The sequence below is a fragment of the Poecilia latipinna genome, unplaced genomic scaffold, assembly GCF_001443285.1.
Source record: "Poecilia latipinna isolate Pla-1442-1.1 unplaced genomic scaffold, P_latipinna-1.0 Scaffold33, whole genome shotgun sequence".
Lineage (NCBI taxonomy): Eukaryota > Metazoa > Chordata > Actinopteri > Cyprinodontiformes > Poeciliidae > Poecilia > Poecilia latipinna.
In genome coordinates, this window is record NW_015112649.1 from 502,235 (window position 1) to 519,115 (window position 16,881).

General features: G+C 37.9%; 4 protein-coding genes across 15 annotated transcripts in view; 1 reads left to right on the plus strand and 3 right to left on the minus strand.

Annotated features, from left to right (window-relative positions):
* Positions 1–49: 49 nt before the first annotated feature.
* On the minus strand, positions 50–5,758 carry dync2li1 (dynein, cytoplasmic 2, light intermediate chain 1). Its single transcript, XM_015042226.1, has 13 exons — positions 5,659–5,758; positions 5,432–5,555; positions 5,294–5,328; positions 4,699–4,768; positions 4,051–4,139; positions 3,775–3,964; positions 3,604–3,672; positions 3,347–3,424; positions 3,156–3,235; positions 2,750–2,820; positions 2,349–2,446; positions 2,175–2,267; positions 50–186 (listed from the first exon to the last, which is right to left on the minus strand). Exons 1-13 carry the CDS (start codon positions 5,670–5,672, stop codon positions 124–126), a joined length of 1,074 nt encoding a protein of 357 aa, XP_014897712.1. The 5' UTR covers positions 5,673–5,758; the 3' UTR covers positions 50–123.
* A 1,122-nt stretch (positions 5,759–6,880) lies between these two features.
* Positions 6,881–8,934, minus strand: lyrm7 (LYR motif containing 7). The gene is made up of 5 exons (XM_015042252.1): positions 8,829–8,934; positions 8,544–8,616; positions 8,373–8,443; positions 7,287–7,368; positions 6,881–7,193 (listed from the first exon to the last, which is right to left on the minus strand). Exons 1-5 carry the CDS (start codon positions 8,844–8,846, stop codon positions 7,123–7,125), a joined length of 315 nt encoding a protein of 104 aa, XP_014897738.1. The 5' UTR covers positions 8,847–8,934; the 3' UTR covers positions 6,881–7,122.
* A 40-nt stretch (positions 8,935–8,974) lies between these two features.
* Positions 8,975–10,625, plus strand: hint1 (histidine triad nucleotide binding protein 1). Its single transcript, XM_015042239.1, has 3 exons — positions 8,975–9,119; positions 9,812–9,916; positions 10,328–10,625. The coding sequence occupies exons 1-3, from the start codon at positions 9,009–9,011 to the stop codon at positions 10,490–10,492; spliced, it is 381 nt and encodes a 126-aa protein (XP_014897725.1). The 5' UTR covers positions 8,975–9,008; the 3' UTR covers positions 10,493–10,625.
* Positions 10,626–11,919: 1,294 nt separating this feature from the next.
* The window catches only part of cep170aa (centrosomal protein 170Aa), a 41,767-nt gene continuing 36,805 nt past the window's right edge, over positions 11,920–16,881 (minus strand). For all 12 annotated transcript variants that reach the window (XM_015042180.1, XM_015042144.1, XM_015042171.1 and 9 more), the window contains 5 exons: positions 16,002–16,169; positions 15,816–15,904; positions 15,584–15,677; positions 15,425–15,476; positions 11,920–14,769 (listed from right to left, as the gene is read on the minus strand). In XM_015042180.1, coding sequence (XP_014897666.1) covers positions 14,468–14,769; positions 15,425–15,476; positions 15,584–15,677; positions 15,816–15,904; positions 16,002–16,169 — 705 coding nt within the window. In that variant the 3' untranslated portion in view covers positions 11,920–14,467. The remainder of the gene's footprint in view (positions 14,770–15,424; positions 15,477–15,583; positions 15,678–15,815; positions 15,905–16,001; positions 16,170–16,881) is intronic.

A 16,881-nucleotide genomic window follows, 5' to 3' on the forward strand; every position in this document is an offset into this window, starting at 1 on the left:
CTTGAACAATTCTTACATTGCAAAGAAAGAAAAGAGCCTGTAAAAAAAGTTAAATAAATACAGCAAAAAATGTTTATTATATGTACACAATAAAGTGTTGTATGTTTGTAACAAATGTATCTCTTATGTCTCCAGCTGCAGTTCTTTCCATGACTTCGCTGCATTTCTTTTGTACTGCTCCAACTCCTGAAAGACAGATTCAGACAAAACAAAAATACAGACATAATTGTTTGTTTTCGGAAGAAAATATGGTGTGAGGTCATATTAAAAATATGCATTTTTCTCTCATTTTCTGACTGAAAATGAAAAATAAACACATATTGTTCAATCCAGCAACATGTGATTCACTTAAAAAAATGCAAACAACGCAAAGATAAAAAAAAAAATCAAACTGATGGCATTAATATGACTTAATTTTACTTCTATTTTCTTTTTTTTCATATTTTAAATCTTTTGAATCTGTTTTAATGCTTTTGCAAAATAAGTCTTGTGTATTTTTTTTGCTTCAGCAACTCAGCTCAGCCACATCCTGACTGCTTCAGTTCCAGAAAATAATGAGCTGTTATCAGGTAAGAGTCAGTCGGAGATAGCAGAGTGTGATTCATGCAGGTTACTGCAGTTCAAGTGCCACAGTGGAACCATGGCATGTTGACAAGAAGATAGATAGTATCAGCTTTTACAACTATAGGATATTATTATGGTTATGTTAATGAAAGCGTCACCGAAAGGCCAGGCTACTGCAGGGCACAAGGTTACTTTAGAGCAGGGGTCCTCAAACTTTTTCCTGCGAGGGCCACATGACTGTTCCCTTTTCTGGTCGGGGGCCGGTCTTAGTTTTTCGAGAAAAGTTTTGTCGAGGGGGCTGGGGGGAGGGGGGATTGGATTACTGCCGACGACATATTCGCGTTTGTAGATAGATTTTTACCCAGAATGCAAATGGAAAAAAACCGTGAGCGAAACGGTGACTGGTACTGACTAGTATATATTCCATTGAGGGAAACTAAGTTTCATATCTGCTCAAGAGTCCCCCTGGTGGTTGAAGAAAAATCCACATATATATGAAAAAAAAACACTGAATGCTCTCTGGTATTGTTCAGGGGGCCGGACCAAATGAGGAGGCGGGCCAGATCCGGTATTGTTCAGGGGGCCGGACCAAATGAGGAGGCGGGCCGGATCCGGCCCGCGGGCCATAGCTTGGGGACCCCTGATTTAGAGCACTGGCAGATGGTGCGATGTGTAGAAAAGACAATAAATCTGAGTCCTATTCATGTTAACTTAGTGGGGGGGAAAAAACACCTACAAGAGAACCTCTGAAGTACACAATCTAACATCTGGATGTTTGTTGGTGCTATCGTAAATAAATATTAAAACAGTTCCAGATTATTTTTATACTACAAAGCGAGTAAAGATTCTGTGAAGTCACTGAGTAAATGCGCCTCACTGTATAATTTAAAATGCATGTGCATGTTTTTCTTTAACAAATTAGTTTCTTTCTTAAAATACAGGGTTGTGTCTTAGTAGTTATGGTATATATATATTTTTGTGATCATTTTTTGTTTTACTGCTTTTTTTCTATAATTGATGCCTCATAAATATGTTTGAACTTGAATCTTTTGCTTTACTTCCCATTGTTGATGGTCTTGAATTAAACTTCCATTCGTAATGATGTAATAATTAATGTTCAAACCCTGGATATTTTAGTTAAGATAAATTCTCCAACTCAGCATTAACGTCTTATATTTTATTTAAAGTAGAATGTGCCACAAAATGAAGAAATCGTGCTTAAAAGTCTTAACCTCGTAAAACGAGGAGAATTAAAAACAAGCAAGCAGAAAAGTCAAGTTTATTAAAAATTAAATGCTGGGAAAAGTTTATGTTTCTGAGACTTCGTCTGATAGATATAAATATAATTTCTTCTCTAAATATAGCCTTAATAACTAACATCAAGTCATACCTGTCTTCTAATTTATTTATATAAATTCTTTTGTTACTTATCGTCTATACCTGCTTTCCTTGATATGGATTACAAAGTTCAGGGTCACAGAGACTGACCCAAACATTGCCCGCTAGCTACAGTTGTCTGTCTAAAATCAGTCTTATTCAGTGTTTTGCTGCAGTAGCAACAACCATTTAACTCTGAAGAACCAAGTGTGTAAGCGTTAAAAGTGTGTTACCTGATCCTTTTGAGCTCGCATTGCATCAATTTGAGGCTCACTGTACTGTGGGTATTTGGCTGGATCCTTCAGCTCTCTCTGCTCAATGTGGCTCTGGGAAAACAAGATTGTTCCCATGTACTGAGAGCATTTATGTTCTTGTATGTGAGCTGAAACAGAGAAACGTGCCTCTACCTCACTGGGAAAGACTCGCTCGTACACTTTCTTCCACAGATCCTTTGGGTTTTTTGCGTGTAGAGACGTTATGTCGATGTCAGTTAAAGGAGGCGCCCCTGAATATCAGGAAACATTATTTTAAACACAATATCTCACAATCCTCTGCATCCAAACAAACTATACAGTTCCTTTAAAAAGTACAGGTGCATACCAATAAATTAGAATATTACTGAAATATTATTTAATTTAGTAGCTCAGTTCTGTTTGTGGTTCTTATGTGGCAAATCTGAAAAAGTTCATCTGCGGATGTTTCATCATGTAGTGTTTGTTGTTGTGGCACAGAGCTGTTCGCGCGCTGCTGTCCCGGTTTATCTTAAATGTGTTGCGTCATTTGGACGGTAGGTGGTGCTGTTGCTCACCTATTTGGCTGAAAGAGTCAGAGCCAGCTGGGATGATGAGAGGTTTACCTGAGTCACAGGACACGGTTTTCCTGATTGTAAATAAAGAAAAAAGACAGAAAAAAAAATGAACTCAAGAGATGTTGCTATTATGATTGTTCTCTGTTTTCATTCATTTAACAGATGACAGATAATTACAAATCTAACATATACAACTAAAAAAAAGAGTTTGAACAAAAACTAAATGAGAGTTTCATAAAAGGATATGAACTGCTGCAGTAGTTGTTGATAATTTCAGAACTTCTGAGTTTATAATGATTAGAAAGTTACTTAAAAGCTTCACATCTAAGTTCTTCATATCCTACAATTTCATACAAAATTCCTCTTAATGAAATCTCTTTGCATTAATTGGTTGTTTGCTCCTCACCCTCTGTCCAGACCAAACGCCAGATGTGAGAAGAAGCTCTTGGTTTTAGACATGAGGCTCTCTGATTTAATGCTAGTGAACTAATATAAAGAACAGACAGAAAAAAAAAACAGAAATGAAAGCAGTTTAACAGCAGATGGAAATTAAACTGCATTTGGATATATATATATAGCCTGCTGGGGTTCACTTACAATCAGAGAGGCTGCGTAATAGTGGGCAAGGAAACGGAGGGTTTTTCTAATAACTTTCTTCTTCTCAGAGTCAAAGTCCTGCAACATAAATCAAAAGACTTTCACTTTAAATCTGTCACACAAAATAGACCAGACTGCCTGTAATTTATCAAGAGATGACATTTCCACTGTATGCACACACCTCACTTTAACTGAAAGCAGTAAACAATAGACGTACCGTCCAGGCAATGTAGAGCAGTTTTAATTGTGTGCTTTACCTGAAAGAGGTCATATTTGCTGCCGATGATGAGCAGTGGAACAGGAAAAGGACTGATCAGCTCCCTGTCCTGTTGAAAGATGAAGTTAAACCTTCAGAGGTACATATGAAAATAAAATATACAAACATAAAGTAAATAAAAATGGAAAACCACAATGATCTCCGCCCGTACTGGGTAATCTTTTGGTAAGACGCGAGCTGCTGGGTGAGCAGCCTTCTGCCGTTTGCCTCCAGGTTTGGACTTCTGTGCCTCAGAAAAGATTTTTTCCACATGAGCTTGAGCTGCAGTCAGAAGTTTCTCCATGGTTCCCCACAGAGCGTTGGGTTTGGACAGGTCCAGTACGAGCACAACAGAAAGAGACCTGAGAAAAACCGCGCATTCAGGGACACGGTGCCTCTTTACTACCAAGAAGCTTTAAGTACAATGATGAGGCAATAAGTGACCGACCTTATACTGTTTGGAGTGATGGGGATCTGGACAAGGTCTGAGAGAGAGGTTCCCCCTCCCAGTTCCCACAGGTGGGCTATATCTTTGGGCTGAAGGAGGAAAGAGGAGGTCCACTTTCACAGCAGGCAAGTAACTGGCTATCTATAAAGACTTACATGATTTCTACATTACAAGTGAACTAACTACGACTGAAAGAACATCATGCTAATGCTAAACCACCCCCATTGAGAGAAAAAAAAAACAGGTTTATACATAACAAAAGTTCAAGAGGAAACATTTTTTAGCCTTCTCACTAAAAATTCCCTTTAGTTTGTATCATAAATACATTTAAAATGAAAAATAAAAAAATAGTTTCAAATTCACATTTAAAAAGTTTTAAATTAAGTTAGATTCTAGCTCAGTTTTACATCAGCTTCCTTGTTCGTGCTCCAATCACTTGCTGCCGTGAAGCCCTGATCAGTGCTTATTGTGCTGGATTACAAGATCAACTAAATACATTTGAACTGCTTCAAACATACCATTACTTAAAGAATATAAGGAAGACTTTTTAAGATGCCAATCTTAAAAACAATATTTGTGCTTCTTTAGCCTATTAGAAATCTCATGGAGAGGTCTGAGATCATCAAAGATCATGTGGGGTCGCCTTACTGTGTTGTGTCCCTTGGCCCGCCTGCCAAACGTATACTCCAGTGCTAGAGTTGGCTTTGGTGGCTCATCTCTTGTGGAGAAAAAGAAAAGAATTTGAGGGTAAATTGTAAATTGTGCAATTTAACTTGTTCAGAATAAATAAAGCCTCAGAGGTTTGTTGGAGAACATTAGTGAACAAACAGCATCACAAAGAGCAAGGAAAGAGCAGACAGATCAGGAGGAAATGATGGATTGGGAAAGCATCCAGGAATCTTATGGTAGTTCTGGTGGAGACAATGGTGCCATATATCCAACTTGACTGAGCTTGAGACACTTTGCAAAGAAGCTGTAGTTGCAGCAAGAGATGCTCCAGATATTATTTATAAATATGTATATTAAAAAAAGACAGAGAAAGACTTTTCTGCGGAGCCTGCCTGGTGAAAAGGGATTTTTTTAAAAAAAAAAGGGAAAAAATTGTGTAAATGATTTGCTTAATTCATGGCTACGATTTTCTCGTGATGAAATGTACAACTTCCCTGAGGTCAGCGTATTGTTTGCGCCTAGTGGCTACCATAACATGAATTATGAGTTGACAATTGACACTATAACTACTCACCTCTCCAGACATCTGAGGAGAATTGACGTTTTACCCTGAAAAAGACGAAGTGACTTCATAAGCTATAACCTATGATTATTTTAAGGTTTGGAGCTTGTCTTTCAACATATGAAAATAATGTCATGAGGCTGTACCAACCCCAGTCTTGCTCCCCATCAGAAACACACTCCTTTCACAGACAGTCTCTCCTCCGTCCTCCTCTCCAGCTCCGCTCTCCTGACTCCGGACCTCCGCCGCTGCCAGCTCCCAAATCGTGTCTGAACTGAAAAATGAGAGAGAACAAATTCAGGACGTTTCGGAGAAATAGTCTCTTCTTTCTAAGAGAGCTTCGTGGCAGAAATAAATTCCTTCTTTGCGATTATCACCTCATTTTTGCCATTGAACCGAAGAGTTAGCTAACGGACACAAACGACAACAAGCGTTGCCACAGCAACGTCGACGTAGGCCTTTTTCTCGGCGTTAATGGCGGATTTGGGTGCCATCTATAGGTGCATACTGCCACCTAGCGTTCTGGAGCATGAAAGACGGGCTTCAGCATTCTAAAAACATCCACACGCTGCAGAATATGAAGCTAGTTTTAGCTAAAAATTAAATTCGTGATGGTCTGTGTGTTTCTTTTAAACAATCACCAATATCAAATTGATCCCTTCCATGTAAATTTCTTTCATAATGTGCTCTAACCAGTGGAGTATTGGAGATGGTAGATTACAGTGTTCTACATTTAAAATGGCATAACAGTGCAATATGGTGGATATGTCAGGATGCTTTATTCATTCCTGTATTATCAATAATAAATTACATTTTAAAACAATTTAATTACTAATATTACATAGTGGTGAGGATGTTTAGGTCAATTAAAGATTATGCGAGATTAAGGAAGTTTATAAACACAAAATGAAACGATTGAACAGAAAATCAAGGTTATCTGTTTCATGTTGACTTTAAGTTGCACTATATGTGCAAGAGTATTTGTAACACAAAAGCAATCAACAAAAAGGAGGGAAAATTGTTAACATGAAATCATAATTGCTGTACGTTCCTGATACTTATCAGTCTATTACTTTATGTCTCTCTTAACTGCTGCCATAATAAGCCAAATATATGTTAACCACAATAAATACACAATATATCAATTGTTTGTGATACATTGCTGCCATTGTTATGCCTGAGACACAAATCCATTAGTTTTTTAACAATGCAAAACCAACACAAAGCATTTGTATGTTTTAAACAGTGCAGAATTTAGTTATTGGAGATAAGACCTCCACACATGTTGTTCTGTCAAGAGCAGACAGCTTTTACTAAAAACACAAGTTTTAGTCTTCTGAATGAAACTGTCTGTTTAATATTTGAATCTGTATTCAGTAGTTTTGTTCTATATGTCAGCACTTGTTCCAAACATTATTCTTTGCATAGTGCTGCAACTCTAATCATCTTTCAAAATCTAAAACATCTTCCTACTATGATTTTTCAGTAGAAATTTCATATTTTTGAAGCTTTCAAAACTTTTTATTTTTATTTTTTAGAAAAGTAAAAAGGCAATCATGGTCCAAGCATTAACTGAAATCCTGCAGTATCAGCAATATTATTTTGGATCAACTTGCCTTTATTACAAGCAACCAAAAGCAGAACACATTTTACAACTAATAAAATACTGTACACGAAATAATGGCATCAAGTTTACAGCACCCTTTTTTAGCCATAATGCAATGGCTCAGGAGGAAGTCATCACAACTTCAAGCATTGTTTTGTGATTTCCATTAAACGGCAGATGGGAGTGATGGATAAATGTCCCTTGACTGATCCTCAAAATTAATAAGGAAGGATGGTCATGATTTTTTCCTTGGTTCATCACAATAGGGTACATTTTCCAACAGTAGACCCTCTCTAGGTCGAAGCACTGTGGAAGGAAAAGAGGTGTAGTGAATCAACAGGGGATCATATCAACAATAAGTTGTACAGCAAGCATGAGGTGCAAGGAGAAGAAACATACGGAGCTTGTTTTCTGCAACGTGTTCCACTTGCAGCACTGTCTCACGAAGAACAGCTTCCACATCAGAGCCCATTTTAATCATCTTTAATTTGCAAAAACAAACAAAACAAAAAACAAAAACAGATAGATATGACGGACTAAGGAACTCTACATGTTTAAATGTGTCAGTTCAAACAAAAATGTAATATAAATGGTAACCTAAGTAAATGTAAAGTGCAATTTTCAAACAAGGACTTCATTCATTAAAAGAAAAGGCTACTTACACCAACGAATCTGGCCATATGTGAAAAAAATTACGGTACAGCCTAAACCTAATTACTGACTGTGCCACCTTTGGTAGCAACAAATTGGAAATTCAGTTGGATGTGTTTTGGAATATTGTCCGATGTAACCCGTGTGTTTGAACTTGGTGCCATGAACTGAATTTATGGTTCTAACAACTACGGCAAGTCACCCAGTCCCTGAACCAGCAAAAAGACCTCATATATTTAATTTATTTTCCTGAAATGCTGAGTCAATTGTGTACAAGATGCAAGGGATTGTAAATCTCCCAGAAAGTTTCATTTTTGTCTCGTCAGTCCACAGAATATTTTACCAAAAGTCTTAAATTATCAAGATGTTTATTTGGAAAATGGACACGGATCTTTGTGTTCTTTATGAGATGTGCTTCTGGCCTTGAAACTCTCCCATTTATGTCATTATTTTAAGTTAGGCTTGAAGACAGTTACATGTCGTATTTTTGTGACATCTGGGATGAGTAATAGATGAGCTATTGGAGTTATTTTGGATAGAGCTGGCCCGTCATTTAATGTAGTCATTAAAATGCACTAAATGCACCAGTAGTCTTTATTCTATGTTTTTGTTTTATCAATATAACAAATAAAACATTATTATAACAGTAGTTATTTTATATTACTTTTACTTTTCCGTTTGTCAAAGTCATTATATATATATATATATATATATATATATATATATATATATATATATATATATATATGTGTGTGTGTGTGTGTGTGTGTGTGTGTGTGTGTGTGTGTGTGTGTGTGTGTGTGTGTGTGTGTGCGTGTATATGATTCAATGGACCTTTTCGATGTTTTCCTCTGACGTTTCATTTTTGTTTTTCTTGAACTCCTCGTTGATCTGTAACCTTGCAGCTTTAAAAAGAAAACAAACATCCGATAATAAAAATCCAATAGTAATATACTTGCTCTTTTCTTCAGCAGAGAGATAAGCTATCCTGCTGTGTGACCTCACCTGTCAAAGCTCTTTCATCCTCTCTGAATACATCCATTCTTGTTCTGTGCAGCTTTTTAAACACGCTTAGAACCTGTATTTATACACATTAAACCGTTAACTTAACACACATTTAGCAGCTGTGAATTCAGACAGTTGTAACTGACGCTTTTAGGTGACTTAATATTTCCTAAAAAAAAATAAAAATGAATAATTAACTTCAGTGTGACTTAGTCTAATAGACTTAAATAAAATACTATTTCGCTAAAAGTATTTTCTTAAATATAAATATTGCTCAACACTCACCTTCAAACGAGTCCCCATGTTGAATTTTTCCACCTATTTCCGGTATGTACGACGTTGACCAATCAGCGAAGGTTTTGGGATGACACTGTGTTGTAGCCAATCAGTGTTCAGCGTGTTCTTCGCTAGCTAAAAGTAGCAATCTGCTCCACACCACACCCCCTATAGTTGATCTGCGCCAACATGGAGGATGAAACGGCGAAAGCGCAGGTTGCCCAGCCGGGTGGAGACACAATATTTGGAAAAATCATCCGCAAAGAAATTCCCGTCAACCTGATTTATGAAGACGATCAGGTATGCAACTGAAATGTTCATTTATGAAGGATTTCTATTGCAGCTCAAGCCCGCTGCAGTTCACTTTCACTGCAGCACTTTTTGGTTCAGTCTGAGCTAGCTTTGCAGAACGCAAGCTAAGACAAAGTGTGGTGGTTGGATTTCCAAGTCCTGAAAGTGTGCTAAAGTGTAATATTTTAGAGACAAAGAGGAGGGCCAGTGATACATTTAATTGCTCTGAGAACAGAGAATTGTGCGTTTCTGAATTTTTACTTTCGTTCTGTATTTACTGCAAATTGATGAGGTTCCAGTTGGCTGTACTTTCAATCCAGTATTTGAGATCTGCACGCAGCCTGCAGACCTATAATACAATAATTTGTTATAAATTATTGTATTATGTAGCACACCATAATGCAGAAAAGATGCTGTGTGCTAGGGCGTGTGCCGTCCTAAAATAACTGTAGATGTGAACAAAAACCTGTTAAGCTACATCTGAAGTGGTTCAGGTAGATCTGAGCCAGCAAGTTATTATGACATCCATACGAACGTTTACATGAGTAAGGATGTCATTATATCATGACATCTCAATAGTATAATGTTCTGTAGCCATATTTGTGGTAAACATCAAATTTTCTAAAATAATGTCGTCCTGAGAGTTCTACACTTTATTGATTTTTGTTTTTCTTTCTGTTCCTTCTCTCTTTTAATTTCAGTGTATTGCCTTCAATGACATTGCTCCACAAGCTCCCACTCACATCCTGGTCGTCCCTAAGAAGCCAATTGTTCAGCTGTCGCAAGCCGAGGAAGGCGACGCTGCAGTAAGTACGATTCAATAGATTAAAATTAAATTTAGAATAATTTATATCGTTGACCACCAGAGGGAGGCATTTACAAATATTTTGAACTAAATGTGTTACTATAAATAACCAAAAGTGATATAATTTAGTAAATAAGTCGTTAAATATTTTACTATGTGATTGTTTACAATGTAAATAAAAATGCATGGACTGCAGATTAGAAAAAAAATATGCAAATGTTTCAGTGATTTACTAGTTTTTGGTAGTAATTTAGACAAATTGATTTGTCTAATAATGTACACATTAATATAAATATGTGAATTCTTATGTATTTGATGTACAACAGTTTCATTTAAACCGTCTTGGGGATGAATATTAACTTGGCAACCTATGTGTTGAATCTGTTTTTAATCGAGTATTTTGCTCTTGCAGTTGTTGGGCCACTTGCTGATCGTTTCAAAGAAAATCGCTAAAGACGCAGGCCTGTCGAAGGGCTACCGGATCGTCATCAATGACGGGCCCGACGGAGGCCAGTCTGTCTACCACATCCACGTCCACGTGTTGGGTGGACGCGGTATGGGATGGCCCCCAGGCTAACCTTCCTCCTCCCGCTCCCGTCACCATGTCATATCGACGTCCCTTGTCTGACATCGGTCCTGTTAAAATGAAACAGTGAAACAAATGTGAGGTTTTTGTGGTGTTAATAAAAATGCATGAGGGTTGCTTGAAACTCGTGTCTGTTGGGGGCCATGGTTTTTAAACGTTTGCACTTCGGGTCATAACTTCGCAAACCTAGATGTGCAGGAAAAAATTGGAAAGTTATATTTCTTCAATACTCTGGTGGAATCCTCAGCCTAAATCAATGATTTTCATTGTTGGTCCTCAGCCGCCACTACTCATCATGTTTTAGATATTTCCCCCGTTGCCACGCACCTAACTATAAGGGAAGAGTCCTTTGGGATATAAAGGTCTGAGATTTGGGGCAGAGGTTTTACCTTTCAGCAGAAAAACAATCCTAAAAATGTATCCAGAACTTTAATGCAGTGGTTTAGATCAAATTTAGGTAATTCTAAACCTAGTTGGGTTTAGGTCTAGAATTACCAGACCTAAACCCAACTAAGAATCTTTGAAAATAAATATTTGCAGAAAAGCTCCACTCAGTTTGACTGCGCTTAAGCCGTTTTGGCCCCCTAAAATGTTCATCTCCACATATGCAAAGCTGGTAAAGACTTACCCCAAAAGACTGAAATTGTGGCAATAGAGGTTCTTAAATTGTTAACTCCAGGGCTGACTACAAAGGCATGCCGCATATTTCCCAGTTTTTATCTATGTAACGCTTTCAAAACTGTCATTTTACTTCCACTTCACAATTATTCACTATTTAGCGCTGGTACATCTCAGAATCTCGGTAAAATGTGCAGAAGTTAGCGGCTGTGACCAGATGCGAGAAAGTTTGAAAACCTTTTCGATGCACTGTGTAAACTGCATTTGGTCTGGATTCAGAGTCTTCAACATGTTGCCTTGTGCTTTCCAAGCTTTCATACTGAAATCTCCTTCATGGAGGGTTCTGAGCAGAGAGAACCCTTCCTGTTGTGGGTTTGTGTCCTGGGATGGTCCCCCTGTGAAAAGATGCAAATGTATAACAGAATTCAGGCCGCACAAAGGACCTGCGGACTCATTTGCATTTTGATTTGACACATGATTAATTGCCTTAAGCATAGAGCCGAGTTCAGTACAAAAACAACTGAATATGCAGGTCCACAGCACAGTAGTCAGACCCCTTCACGTTTCCACATTTGCAAATGCATGTCAGACTTCAGAATAGTTTCTTTTTTAATTATTAATGCAAAAATAATTGGCAATAACAAAGTAAAAATATGTGTACATGTTTGTGTACTTAAATTGAGCTGACCGAACATGATTTGTAATTCAACGTACTATGTAAAAATCTCACTTCGGTGTTGTGACATTGATAATCAGGATACGTTTGTACCCAATAAGAGACGGTAAAGACGCGACAAGTGAATAGCTCTTTTTTTTTTTATTAACAGTAAGAATGCAGATAGTTGAACAAATATAAAATGCTTAAAACATCCACATAATATTAAAACAAAAATAAATAAAATGATTTTCTTTACAAAATAAGAAAAAAAAATACAAAGAACACTGATCCAATGACACGTGTAGCATTTACAAAATATACCTAAATGTACCTAGCATTCACAGTCCCCTAAGGTTTTTACTTTCTGGACATCATGAGAGGGAAAAGGGGCAACAGAATCGGTTCAGACCAGCAAGGCAGTCACTTCTGATATCAGGCAGACTGATATCCTGAGTTAGATGCAATCTGTCACTTTGTTGATGTGATGTGCAAAATAAAATCACTTTTTTTTTAGACAGCTGCACCTTTTTCTTATTAGTCAATGCCCTTCTGTCATTTAAAAATTGACACTTTGAGGCATTTAGAATCTGTGTACAGTACAGTATGGAGGGAGGGAAACGAACATGTATCCTGGTACCTAAAAATCACTATTGTTAAAGGCGACTAAGTACTAATACACTGCTTTAAATTTTAACCTAGTCTACACACAGACTATAAGCTGAAGAGAGGTTCAGAAGAAAAATGCTCAGTCTCCAAAAGCAGCCAAGTGGTTGGCAGTCCAGGTACGTTGGAGTTTCCCCTCGTAGATGATGCAGAATAAAAACAAAAAACAAAAAAAATAATCAATATTTGAAATGTGGAGCCACATTTCAAGATAATTTCTGCTTGTTTTTTTAAATAAACAAAATAAAGGCATTTTAGTGATTATGTATTATTTCAACGGCACCTTATTAAAAACTAATTCCAGCAGCTTTTTCCCACTGAGATAATATATGTAGTAGATTGGCAAGGAAGACTATTATCCAATTGTAAACAAAATCAAACAAGGATATTTAAATATAAAGTGATTAGTTCAAACACTGACTGAATAAAGTAGAAATCCTTCCACAGGTGACAGGACCAAGTAAAAAACAAGTCAATTGGAACAAAAATAGATTGGCACCCCTAATAAACATGTAAAAAGCCTAAAAATAATGAATTTATCTCCCGCTGTAGTAGCACAATCTCACAGTAGCGTGTCATTGTTGCAGAAATTAGACTAAGTTTTTTTGACAGCAAAATAGAAACCAATGGACTTGAAAAGGTGATCAATAAGACAATCACAGGGGACTTTTTTTTTTTTTTTTTTATATTCCGGTACCACAATGAGTATTGCAAAAATCAGACTTGTTTCATTAAAATATGGCACACTTAAGTTATTTTTGAGCACATTTTTTTTTTTTGCGTTCTTAAAGAAATTAAAATAGCCCAAAATTATTTTGATGGACCCGATGTGGCAAAAAGTTCTGACTCTGCTTTCCTAGAGGCCATGTTAGGTGAAGCAATCATTGTAGCACTGGTCATTATCCACAAAAAAAAAAAAAAAAAAAAAAAAAATTATTCACTAATGTTTTCTTGTGGCTGCTACTGAATAAATGTTCCCATTTATAAAGCTAACCATTAATGAAACTGTTAGATTTTTCAGAGTTTTTCAGTGTGAGATTGTGCTGCTGCAATCAAAGTTGAATTTATTTTAAGGCTTTTACTTTTATTAGCTGATAAGAAATGTTGAGTTCTCTACAGGCAAGGACACAGTTTCCTTTCCAGTTTACTGGGAGAGAGAATATATATATATATATATATATATATGAGAGAGAGAGAGAGAGAGAGAGGATGAATTGCTTTAAAAATGCCACAACAATTTCAAAATAGTTACATCAGTAAACATGACTGAAGCTGCTACTGCTGCTAAAGCCACCAATCGAAATGAGTCAGATCTGACTTGTAGTTGTGTTTTGAACATGCTACTGTAGGGAGAAAGTATGTTTCAAGCGGCTGGGACAGAAAAATTGATGGAAGGAGGAAAACTCAAGACGAATGGAAGCCTAATAAGTAGAACCATGTTCTACTTATTAGGCAATTATTTTATATCATCTTTTTACATGAATAAAATTCTGCTTGATTTCTGGAATAATCTCAATACTTCTAGGTTTAAACCATGTTTCTCATAATTGAGCTGAAATATCCTTTGTGTGAGTGTAACTAAAACATGTTAAAGTTTTACTTTAACATGTTTACAACGCATTCAGTTTGTCTTCTATGAGCTCACAAAAAATGTGTGGATTAGTGTTTGAGGGGATGAGGTGAGACGCTGCTACGGGGGTAGGGGGGCGGGTTTTGTTTTAAGGCATTTCCTCAGCGCAGGAAGGGTCCTGACGCACGAAGAAGGCAAGAGGAGTGAAGCAGGCCTCGGTCCGTGAGGATGTCAGGCTGGTCAGGGTGGTTGTTGGGCGTCAGCAGCTGGAGGCTGGGATGTTACCGTCAGGCTATCCGAAACATCCCTGGGTCAAGTTTCTGCTATAGTCGAGCGGTTGAGAATGTCACTTCATTTCTGGTCACTGTTGGGTAAAAAGAAGACTCTGCGTCTGCCAGACGCCTACGCGCTAATCCATGCTCACGTTTATTCATTTCTCATCGGGGAGAGCTGCCGTTCATTTCTGTGCGATGGCCTCTTCTCCGCTCGGCCGCCTGCGACTGAAGGGCAGCCCGACGACGCGCGCCAGGCTCAAACCCACGATGCCTTCTCGGCCCTCCGTGCTGGCGGCGGAAGACTGGACCCTGGTGGAGGCGGCCGAACCGTCAGGCCCAGGAAGGATTTCAGGCAGCGACTCTTTGGCTGGGCTGACGGCGGTGGGGGGCGTGGCTTTGGCGGTCGGGACCTTGGTGGGGCTGGTCAGGCTGAGGCTGGCCAAGGCGTCCAAAGTCCCGTCTGGGTCCACCATCACGTTAATCACTGAGACACAGGAAGCACTTTGTGAAACGGCTGATTTCCATGTTAAACTGGTGAGTTAAAACTGCTGTATATAACTTTTGTAAAAAATATGACTTTTTACATATTTGTTAAAAATGTCCTCACAGTACAAAATGAGACAGATAATCTGTGAAAAAAAATCCCTTCATCCAGAACTAACTGCAAAAATACACCACTTAGTCAGAAACAACAATCAGAGCCAGGAGGAGGGTCTTAGCACTGTCAATCATCCATGTTTATGGGCTGCTCACACTCTCCCTCTTGCTCTCTGCTACGCTACACCACAACAAAACCCGTCATGAATGCTGAGGCCAGTCAACACGGCCACCGATGATGGCAGATAAAAAAACGGTTTACCTGTAACAAAGAAGTTGCTCCTTCTCCATTAGTACACTGAGCAGCACATGCACAAGCATGACTGACAACACTAAGACTTCCTTGCTCTGATTGGTGTATTTCTGCAGCAAAAGTATCCCTGGCAGGAGGTTGATGTTTTTATAGATTATCTGTCTTATGTTATACAGTCACAACATAATCATTTTAGCAAAAATATGTAAAAAAAATAAAAGTTACATACTGCAGCCATAACCTTTTCAACTTTTGCATATTTTATTAAGCAGCATCTGTTCTGCTTTACCTTGGAGCTGTTTCTCAACTCTCTTCAGTTCGAGCAAGATCGAAGAGATTTCCTAAAAAAAAAAAAAAAAAAAAAAACGATGACAAAATTAAAGTTTCCATTCATATTTGACTCATGTTCTTTTTAAACATTCTAGCGTCGCTGGATCGTTTTCTGTACCTTGTTGGAGGTTTTAAGAAGTGGAGCTTCACTCTCTGACTTCAGTTTACTCTCAATTTCATCCCAGTTTCTGTCCTTATCCTTGAACAAGATCCTGGCAGGAAGAGAAATATTCAAGTTGTCACAGATCCACCGTTTCATTTATTTACATGTAAAATGAATATCTGGTTGTAACATAACCAAAAATGGAGAAGTTCAAAGAACATGGCAGCTTTTGCGTAACAACAAGTACCTGATTTTTCCTGCTGTTCTGTCCACAGAGTGTCTGATCTTGGTTGAGAGCTGAGACACTGAGTGGATCAGGAGGCTGTCCAACACCGCCTAAAGACCCACAACGTCACAATTAGAGCCTGTTTTTCATTGCGAAAGCCTCAAAATGCTGGTCGTTGTGTTTTAGGTTCGTCAGGCTGCTCCTCACCTCCTCTCGGTTCCAGGTGCGCCTCCTCAAGGCCCGCGGCTCCCGGCCGTCAGGAGCTCGGGGTTGGTGCTCAACGGGCTTTCCGTTGATCTCTGGCGGCTTGTTGGATGAAATAACTGGAGGGATCTTTCTAAATTTGAGGCTCTCGTCAAACACTCGATCCACCAGCTGGGCCAGAGCAGAGAGAAAGGCAGAGGAGACAAAGGGAGCGAAGGTAATCAAACCTTCAGCTCGACTGTCGTGTTTCAATGAGCTGCATAACGACGTTAGAATGTGTGAAATGTGGGCTTTGCCACTTTATCAAGGAAAGTTGTGTCTTTCATAAGGATAAAATTAGTAGAAACAAATTTGTGCACTTCTCCCCACAGTAAAATTCAAGCACTCTGAAATATTTTCAAGGTAAACTTTTTCAGTGCCACACTGGAGAAAGAAACAATAAAAATGAACTAAAAAAAGATAGTTTTAATTCACTCCTATATATTTTGTTGCTGTTATTAATAATTTCTTGTGATAATATGTACATTCTACAGTAGGAACAAGTTAAACTAAAATATAACAGAATTTTGTAATGTTTGTTTCACACACCTACCACTTACCACCCGACCGGTCAGAGAACAAAACATTAATTTAACTAAAAAAAAAAAAAAATCCCCCAATTTCAATCATTTTGTTTAATGTACAAAATATAAGCCAACCCTGATTTCAATTACACAGATCAATAAGTCACTGAGCCAGTAGGAATAATAAATATTAATCAACAAATATTAATTAACAAATCATATTAAGATAAATGACATGTACAAAGAAAGTTACGAAAACTGTTCTCGCAAAGTTTACAGGAATTTAGCAAAAAATAAATAATTTTGGCAATTCTAACTTA

Bases quoted from the DNA above. Each gene is read 5' to 3' on its own strand.
- hint1 (XM_015042239.1), top strand. From the start codon at position 9,009: ATGGAGGATGAAACGGCGAAAGCGCAGGTTGCCCAGCCGGGTGGAGAC. The intron at 9,120-9,811 runs GTATGCAACTGA...TTTTAATTTCAG, and splicing joins TGATTTATGAAGACGATCAG to TGTATTGCCTTCAATGACAT. The intron at 9,917-10,327 runs GTAAGTACGATT...TTGCTCTTGCAG, and splicing joins CCGAGGAAGGCGACGCTGCA to TTGTTGGGCCACTTGCTGAT.
- lyrm7 (XM_015042252.1), bottom strand. The intron at 8,444-8,543 runs GTGAGGTCACAC...TTCTTTTTAAAG, and splicing joins GGATGAAAGAGCTTTGACAG to CTGCAAGGTTACAGATCAAC. The intron at 7,194-7,286 runs GTATGTTTCTTC...TTCCTTCCACAG, and splicing joins CGTTGCAGAAAACAAGCTCC to TGCTTCGACCTAGAGAGGGT.
- dync2li1 (XM_015042226.1), bottom strand. The intron at 3,425-3,603 runs GTAAAGCACACA...TTTATGTTGCAG, and splicing joins GCAAATATGACCTCTTTCAG to GACTTTGACTCTGAGAAGAA. The intron at 2,268-2,348 runs GTAGAGGCACGT...TTGTTTTCCCAG, and splicing joins AGCGAGTCTTTCCCAGTGAG to AGCCACATTGAGCAGAGAGA.